This window comes from Monopterus albus, unplaced genomic scaffold, assembly GCF_001952655.1.
Source record: "Monopterus albus unplaced genomic scaffold, M_albus_1.0 scaffold4.1, whole genome shotgun sequence".
Lineage (NCBI taxonomy): Eukaryota > Metazoa > Chordata > Actinopteri > Synbranchiformes > Synbranchidae > Monopterus > Monopterus albus.
This window is the reverse complement of record NW_018127884.1, coordinates 3,596,599-3,606,401: the sequence shown is the minus strand read 5'-3', so window position 1 is coordinate 3,606,401 and position 9,803 is coordinate 3,596,599. Positions and strand designations below refer to the sequence as shown.

The 9,803-nt window shown below is 39.1% G+C and overlaps 1 protein-coding gene across 3 annotated transcripts in view; it reads right to left on the bottom strand.

Moving 5' to 3' along the window:
- Positions 1-248: 248 nt before the first annotated feature.
- The window catches only part of mettl15 (methyltransferase 15, mitochondrial 12S rRNA N4-cytidine), a 42,878-nt gene continuing 33,323 nt past the window's right edge, over positions 249-9,803 (bottom strand). For all 3 annotated transcript variants that reach the window (XM_020607032.1, XM_020607048.1, XM_020607040.1), the window contains exons 4-6: positions 6,906-7,097; positions 5,159-5,337; positions 249-1,689 (exon numbers count right to left, since the gene is read on the bottom strand). In XM_020607032.1, the coding sequence (XP_020462688.1) occupies positions 1,262-1,689; positions 5,159-5,337; positions 6,906-7,097 (799 nt within the window). In that variant the 3' untranslated portion in view covers positions 249-1,261. The remainder of the gene's footprint in view (positions 1,690-5,158; positions 5,338-6,905; positions 7,098-9,803) is intronic.

Sequence of the window (9,803 nt, the reverse complement as noted above, 5' to 3'; positions counted from 1 at the left end):
AATCTGAAATACTGCTGTGTATTTTGTGAATGTCCATGTATCAATAAAGTTAAATGACTTTATTGTATTTGGTATAGACAATCTGATTCTGAAAAATACTGTAACTAAAGTCATCAGATAAACATAGTGGAGTAAAAAGTACAATATTTGCCTCTAAAATGTAGTGAAGTCAAAGTACGAAGCAGCACAAAATGTACCTGGTTACTTTTCACCCCTCCAAAAGTCAAATAACACAGAGGCAACATATATAAAAACAGTCAGAGATGGGACTTTTATTTGGGAGCAAAACGCTTTTGCCACAGTTGTATTTTTAATGCAACACCATAAACTTTAACCAGCTTTCATAAAATTCTGTGTATTAAATCTAGTGATTACAGTTGGGTTTGGACAGGTTTGTCACTGCTACAGCAGTGAGAGGAAGACCGACTGCTGCCTGCTGCTATTTCAGTAAACTGTGTTATTATAATAAATCAGCTTCTTCTAATTAGTACTGTTCTTATTTAATTCATAACTTAAACTGTCCATTCTTGACCTTTGGGAAAAGTGTATGAAGCAAAACAATCTAAGATCATAGGTTCACTTAATAGCTCTCAGAGCTGCATCTCACAATCGTTATTCAGTGAATGGAGCTGAATTCAGGTATCAAACTATGAAAAAATGCTTGATTATATGAGCAAAAAGTTACACAGAGGGCCTGGGTAACTCTTGAACCAGGTCGATTCACTGAATGAAGACCATGGATTATACAGTTTATTTTGTTACATACTGTAGAAAGATAAAGTAATGGCATGATTCACGATCACGATCATTAATTTATGCCAAAAGCCAGGAAACTGCGGACTGTTGTGACTGTATATCATTTCTTACGTTTGTTTCCTGCTTTATCCAAATTTGGAAAATCCCATTTTTTATACACAACAGTCTTTCATTGTAAACTCCACTGTCATCCTGGGCAGGACAGCAGGCATATTCTACATTCATGACACTAGTTATTCTTGCCAATGAAGAATAAAATCTAAGCTTTGACCAGCAGACATATTCTGTGGGTTGGTCATTTCTCTCTTGCCCGAGGCCACCAATCAACACCAACCCTCACAGGCTTCCCACCAGCATTACAGCCAGTTTTATTCAGTGCAAGACAGGGGTACCTCAACCTGGATAAAACTCTAGATCTCCTCTTTGGTGGGCTTAAGTTAGAAACTGTAAAAATCTGAGTACAACTTTACTTTAAAAAAGTGAATAAAAACGTAACCCTGCATATTTATTGTCTGACAACTGCCCTGAGTTTAGCCGAACGCCCTCGAGGATTCTCTTTTACATCATCTGTTTCTGGTGTGACTACTTTTCTTTGTAGAGGAAGCCAATAAACACTTCCATCATTTTTTTCACCTGCCAGTTTTTCCTTCCTGGTGCCTTGCTTCCTCGGGCTGAAGTGGTACTGATCTAGATTAGACAGATCCTTGCCTTGGAGGAAATGTTTGACCAGTCGGTCTTCCAATGAATGGAAGGTGATTACGCAGAGACGTCCGCCAGATCTCAGCACTGCCTGGGCAGCACACAGGCCTGCGTGTAGCTCTTTCAGCTCATCATTCACAAAGATACGCAGAGCTTGGAAAGTCTTGGTGGCCACATGTGCACGTCGATGGAGTCTGTCTCTACGTGAATAGACAACAGCGGCAGGAAACGATCCTGGAGAAAAGAAATTGTCAGACTGAGTGGATCTTGTAAAGACTGGATAAGTACTACATTCTTAAGCAACATGAAATTGTCTCTATATTTTTGTCGTCCACAGCTACATAAATGAGGGGGTCAGAATATTAGGAACACCTCTGAATATAATGTAGTCCAGTAAGACACCAATTTTTAACTATGACCTTAATAATAAACATAATTTATACATTTATGACAATTTCACAAAAAACAAACATTTTGAGCTCCATAAACAGATGTAAAGGCAGAAGAGTTGCAATGAACTGCATACAACTGTACAGGTGTACCTAATAAAGTGGCCAGTGAGTGTATGTTTAATATCATTTTATTTGCATACAAAAGGGGTAAAATCAAACAGCACAAAAATGAACAAAAAAAGCCTTTGGAAGCTAGATGAATAGACTGTGGTTATCTTTAGGCTGCAATAATAAGTCAGTGGACATTACAATGCAATTCGACTGCAACACAAGCACGAAAATGATCACAGCTGACTCAGCACCTCTCTAAAACAGTTTGAACCAAAACTGAACAATATCAGTGGTGTGAAAATAACAAAAGAGATTGTAATGGCTGGTTGACTGAGAATGATCAGACAAAGCAGACACCTTCAGGAGTGGACAGGGGTCATCACGGGCAGCATGACTGGTCTGCAGCTATGTAGCAAGCTGTGATGCACTGTGGGTTTTGATACCTTTTTATCATAGCCAGCATTAGGTTTTTGAGCTGATTGAACCAGACGGGCTTAGACCTTCACTCACCACATGCATTATCATGTGCACTAACCCAGTTGTCTAGCCATCAAAATCTGGCCCTTGTCAAAGTTGCAGCAGTTCTTACGCGAGCCCATTTTTCCTGCTTACATCACATCAACTTCAAGAACTGACTTGACTTGATGACTAACAATGCATATCCCACCTCTTGACAGTTGACACGGTAACAAGATAATCAATGGTATTCAATTTGAATGGTATAGCTGATCAGTGTGTATACAAGCCCCTGCAACCAGTGGAGAGAGCTACAGCAGGACTGAGTGGAAGATCCATGAAAAACTCTGAGGGGCAGATGGAGAGTGGAGATGGTGTTGAAATGGCTGATGTGTAACTGAGGTAAATGCGGCCAAATGCCACTGATGATCTCTCACTTCACTGAAAGCCAAGTTCAAGTTAAGTCTTACTGAGCAGAAAACATCCAAAAAAGTGCCAAAATATTAGTGTTTATTTGCACCTGCCTTTAAGAGATGGGGAATTTTCCATACAAAACTTTTCATACCCCCAATCAAAATGCATGTGCAATAAGAAGACAGGTAGTATTAACTGCAGACATGCAGAGAATGGCAGGAAAACTGCACTCACAGGCTTGTGCATCGGTTTGGAAAATAACAAGCAGGGTGCAGAATGCATCTAAACTTAAGCACACAATGGTCAATATGTGTGTGAACTGAATTGATTGAAACTAGCTTTATATTAACATATGTGAAGAGTCTGTGTAGACTAGCTTGACCAACTCATAAACATGACCACACAGAAAACAAAAGAACAATTAGGCACTTACTTAGACCTAAAAAGATACTACAATAAATAAAGAAGTGAGTGATGCTGCATTTCTCTCCTTCTGCACTAAACAGCCCAAGGTGTGACTCACTGCAATCAATACCATGCCTGCACAGCCCTGGTCTGACCGCACCAAGCCATGTGCTGTCTCACCAATTCATCTTTCAAAGGTCCAACAGAAAGATCCGTGGAGAAAAGAAGAAATTAAGATGTTTACATAAAGGAGAATTCAGGTAGTTAAAAACAACCACAACTTTGTGAATATATTACACCAGGCAAAGTACAGAGACAATGTTACAAAGCTCTTGCTGTATTCTACCTTGGAGTCTCAAATTAAGTTGCTAGATTTGATGTTTGTATGCATCAACAAAGGCAAGACAACTACATTCCCCAGTAAACCATTTGGACAACAGCGATGTTTGAATGTTTTGTGTTACTGGCAGAACAAAATGCAGGAGTTTGTTCATAACAAGAGAATAAAACACGAAAACATCGATATGACTCTGAGGTAGAAGAGCAGATTAGATTATGTATTTGCAACCTTGAAACTTTAAATTTCAGCCACAAATGAATAAAAACACTGTTGGGCTGTTGAGAATAAAATGGCATTACATCAAGCCATAGTTTTATCAAATGTAAGAGCTTTGTCACACCTGAAAGTTGCACAGTTTAATCTAGTCACAAGTACTCACAAAACAGGGGGTGCCAGAAGTTTGGTAACGTAGCAGGATAACTGCTTGGAGGGTTAGCTGCTGTAGTAATTGACCAAAGTGGTAACATGCTGTCCAACTGGGACACGCTAGTGTTAGGTGGCCACAATAACCCACCAAGCAGGTCAGCTATCAGTTAGCAAGTTAGCTAGGTTGGCTGTTCACCAGCCAACAATAGTTAATTAAAAATAATTATTTATTCTATTGATTCCTGTCATGATGTTGCCTGATAATTCTCTGTAAAGGCTGGTGTAACCGTACCTTAAGACCACATACAAAAGTCACACAAATCAGAACTGAGTATGTGCACGACATGTACAGTATATGCAAACCTACACATCAGCTATTGGCCGATATTAACTTATGAAATCTTTATCAATATTCTGCATCGTCAAATTGAAAACATTTATGAAACATTTTAGCTAAAGTCTATACGAATTTTACAATATTCTGTGAACTGACAAGTTATCGTGACTACAATCTTTTGTGAAGTGTCACAATTGGTCCCAGAGCCCCATCCGGATATTCCTTAAATGAAGTCCTCTTGAATTGTTCCAAATAAACATAGATGGCAACTCACTTTGCTCGTCAAAAAAGATCAAACAGCTGCTCTTACTCACACCTGTTCTCCCAGAGTGGCACTGACGCACATTCTGCTCTGTGCAAGAACTACTGAAATGACATCTCACTTGTTGAACAGCTCAAATCTGGAGGCATACGGCTAAGAGACACATTCAGTGAAGACAAACAATGCAATACTGGCTTTATGCACAAGTATGTCGTGTGTGAGCATATGTGGGTGTTTGCATTTGTGTCAGGTGTGTGCACATATTTGTGAGCAGACAAATGTGGGAAAAGAGTGGAAAAATAAAAATAAAGCAATGTGGAGGGAGGGAGAGAGAAGGGCAACTGTACATAAGATAGTGTTTGTTTTCAAGGCATTAGCCACATTCTGTTCCAGACTCCTCTAAGCTGTTTTTGTCTCATTTTCTCCTCTCTCAAAGGAAGGTGTGGAAGAAAAGCATCAGAAACAGAGACAGGAGAGAGGATGATGACTGAGATCGCAGTCCTCGTAATTTTCTGAGACGAATATGTCTCACTGGGAGACAGCCTTAATAACTCTATTGTTTTATTTTCCCTTGCAGCCTCCAGAATGCTGTGGGGAATTAAGGATAGTGGTCTAGCTACCTGCCACTATGCTGGCCAGCTGCTGTGTCCGGGTGATGGGGTTGACACGACGTGTATCCACAATGGCTGAAGCTATTTTCCTGGCGTGTCTTTCTTCCCCATATGCAGTGAGGATGGATGCAAGAGCTTGTTGATCTAAGGTATTCACAACGTCAGCAGCGCAGGGCATGTCGGGGTACCTACGCACAAAGAGAAGCCCAATTAAGCTGCTTGACGTCATGTCCTTGCTGACAGTGGCAAATCCTTACAACTGTGAGATACAGCTGAAAAGCTTTATGGCTGGCATTTCTGAATAGTATGATTGTGAGTGAATGAAAAGAGATATGCAGGTTATGCAACAGCATATAATGAGGATATTTTAGCTCATTGTGCAGACATTGTAAAGTGATTCATATGTATTTCTGAAAGCATTCAAGAAGCATTAAACTGCAATACATGTATATGGATATCCTATATGTACAAATGCACACACATTTAGGCTTGGTTAATATGCATGACTCTGCTTAATATGCCTGCACTGGGGTTCTAGATTCGGTTATTAAAGAACTATGACAAAGATACGCATGTCCTGAGCAGGATGTGTTACAAATGAAAAACAAACTTGTCAGTGCTCTCTTCTGAATAATCAATAGTTTTTCCAGTAATAGAAATGAGGGCTTCGTCTTTGCTTCAACATTTATTTTACCTTTTAATATTTATACTGTACTTTATGACAAAAACATGCTTTAAATGGACAAAATCTAAATTCTGAAACAATAGTTTTACTCTAAATTCCACAGTTCATGATAAAAATGTGGTTTGCAGTGTAAAGTTTCATTTTTATGAAAAAAAAAAACATTTAAGTGATGCTACCTTTATTTTTTGTAGTCATGCATCTACATTGCCACAATTCAAATATTAATTCTATATCTTCTTAGAAATTTTGTTTTCCAAGCCAGTAGGACCATTAGCAACAGAATTATAGGACTGCCGTCCGTGGTAGGCTATTGGTTAGGGTGCAGCGCTCTCGCCGCTGCGGCCCAGGTTCGAATCAGGGTTGCGTCAGGAAGGGCATCCAGCATAAAACACGTGCCAAATGTCAACACGTGAGTCGTCAGTGTGACAATTCGCTGTGGCGACCCCTAAACGGGAAAAGCCAAAAGTGACTTTTTCTTTCTTTCTACCAAAGGACAAGTTTTTTTTTTTTGGATCTGTGGCCACAGTGGTTAAGGTATGGCTAGAAAGGTGGTTGAACAGATTGTGGTCATGGTTAGGTTTAGGTAAAAATCACCTTACTGGTTAGGAGAAACCAAGTCTGAATGTTGGTAGGAGCTGGGACACCACCTGGTTTTGAAGTGTTGGGTCAGGCTGATTTAATCCGGGGTGGAGCCTAGCAGATCATAGGAGCGCACAGTGCTGAGCGGAGCAGAGTAGACTGATTTATAGTTTCATGCTAGTGCTGCCTTAAGTTACATACTGTAACTTTAACATACACATAGAGTTTTTTTTCCAGTTTCCACTTGTTCAATTTGAGGTGAAAATAAAAGAAAAGTGAAGTCGTTGAGCCCATGCTGCCTTGGCACATTTGGACTATTCACTGTTTTTAAATCAGTGGCACTTGACAGTACCATACTGACATATCGATGTAAAGTCAAAGATTATTAGTTATATGAAGTATTTGTTTTTTATGTTGAGCTTTGCAAATTAAGCGTTAATCAAATGAGATCCATCAGTCTTGCAGACCTACTGTTTGCTGCTAATCTCTTACCTCTCTCCATCCATTCTCATATCCAAGGGCCCATCCTTACTGAGAGAGAAGCCTCTTTCTGCCTGATCCATCTGCATGGAGGAACATCCAGCATCCAGCAGAACAGCATCAATGCTGCTTGGCTTAATGTTCATGTCAGACAGCAGCACCTCAAGCTCACTGAATCGGCCAAGCAATGGTTTCACACGATTGCTGGTGAAAGGATTAGAGAACGAAACAGCACAATAAGAATAAAAAAAAATGTGTGTATCAATGCATGAAACAGCACAATAAGAATAAAAAAAAAATGTGTGTATCAATGATACAACTGCTGCAAAAACGCCAGCCTTACCTTGATGAAACTGAAAAAGAAAAGCTTAGTCATTTTGCTGAGATCTGGTGTTTTCAAAGTACAGCAAAATTTCATTGTCATTCATCTCACTGACAACATTCCCTTCACAAAGTCAGAACAACAAGGTAATGCATGAAACTGAATCACAAATCATGAAGACAGCTATAATAGTAAGTCAAGGATTTTGAATGGGATAGAGCTACACCTATTCTGGGTCCAAGGAGTGGATTTCAAAATCGTAAACGCTTAACTGTACAGCTTATCAACTGCTTCAGTAAGATATGTAATGGCAGACGATGACAGAGAACAGGAAACTGTTTAAAGTGTAACTGCAGATATGTATAAATGTGGAAGATGTGCCCTGATCCAACTATAAAAAGAAATTTTCTAGCAAAGGTTATCTTGGTAAATGCTCTTCATTCAGATTTTTGTTTCTTTGTTTTCTACATTAAAAGTAACACTTAATTCTGTAGACAGTGCACAGTTCATCAAATCAACTCTTGACTCAGACTAATAGATTAATGTGCAGCATAGCAAAGAATAGACATTTTTACATCCAAGAGGCAAGTCATAATGTAAAGGAGAAAGACTACTGGACTAAGTGTGGTTCTCTGACATATCAAAAACACAGGGAAAAGTGGTTACATGACATATTCTTACCACCTTGGGTCTTTTCAAAAAATGAAAAATGAAACCTTTTTTTTTTTAATAATGTAAAGTGGAAAATTATAGCGACTGCAATTTATCAAGTAAAATTTGACAAAAATAAACAGAAAATACAACTCCATATTAATTTACATATTTTATTGGGTTAAATTGAATATCCATAAGTGCACATTCTCTAAATCTTTTCTATGTATTGATATAGATGACAGTGTGATAAACTTATGAATAATAACTACGTGCATAAAATAAGTCTACTTCAGGAGTTCTTCAAAGAAAAAGTAAGTCCTCTGCACCTTATGTTTCTACAGATACTTCATGTTTAGGTTTTTATTATCATTATTATTCTATTTTATTTACTTTTTCTCCTTTAACCTTTTATGCAAGTTAATGTATTTTACCGCTATGAAATGCACAGAAAAACACAGATATGAGTTTGGCCGTAATGTCATTGTGTTCTGTGTGACATACTCTAAATGGAGTTTCAGGAGAAAATTAATGCTGCTTTTTTCCTAATAGAAAATTAATAATAATCACAATAATCACCTTTATTTGACCAAGTATGTTACACACAAGGAATTTGTTTCTGGTACAGAACCGAGGCAGCCATCTGGGGTGCCATCGGGGGCAATTTGAGGGTTCAGTATCTTGCCCAAGGACACTTCGACATGTGGACTGCAGGCATCGAGATTCGAACCGACGAACCCTCTGTTTGGGAGATGACTGCTCTACCCACTGAACCACAGTCAGAGCTAGCAACACATTCACACCTGAAAATTACCTGGCTGTTTCATTCACAGTCTGAGCTCCACTGGAGCAGTTTGGGGTTAAGAGCTGTGCTCAAAGATACCTTAATCTGTGCCGCGACTAAAGTAATGAGGAAGCGGCAAGTAGTGCTTTAACTTTCTCAGACCTTTAGGCCACAGCTGCTACTGAATGGGGATGGTTAGTAAAGTCCCCTCTTCAACTTAAGGGAAATACTGACCATTTTCCATATTTTATGTTTACAGTGTCACACATTTAATGTAGAGAAACAACACACACTCACCATGTGGTAAGTTAAAGTAATTTCTTGGAGATACCATGTGAGATATATGATTAAATGGAAAACCACAATGGCCTGAGAAGCATTCCAGTTAACCTTTTAAAAGAGAATAGGGGATTTCTGTGGAAGCTGGCCTTAGCTAGCCTATAGAGATCTTTCCTTTTCTTTGACAGGGCAAGACTCTGTGTCCTCAGTCACTTCCTCGTGATTACCGAGATCCTCTGGCCATATTCATACATTTTTCATGTGACCTTTTAACACTGTGCGAACAAAGATGATGGCAGAAGAAAGCAACAGGAGTCAGCATCTATACTTTAGGAGCAAAAAGGTCTTCTGCAGCCCTCTCCCCCAGTCGGGTTCCCAGATACAGTATGAACATACAGTAGGCCTCTAGTTGAGGTTCTTCTTCTTCAAACAAAGATGACCAAAAGTGTCTTTCACTTCTAAATGACAAGCATCCCATTTTTGTACATCAGAAACCTAATGTAAAAGCTAAGCAGCTCAAGTTGACATCATCCTTATCCAGCGCTCAGTACAAAGTCATCAGTGTGAGATAAACATGCATTTTTGATCACTTTTAAAAGCTGAAGCAATACGTTTTAAGACCTCAATATGGGACTCACAAAAAGGGAACTCCTGCTCTAGTCATCGTGACCTCTGGTGAGGGATATCTGGGTGTTGAGAAATCTGAGTAGACTTTTTCTGGGGCCACATCTTAGAAAATCCTACTTGAGCCTTGATGGCTCAAGATTGACAGTACAACTGCTAATGTTACTGTATTAAGTATCATATCACTTCATTCAGTTTTCACATTTTCTTCTTGCCTGCTGTTAAATAAGCATTTTCCCTATATCTAGCC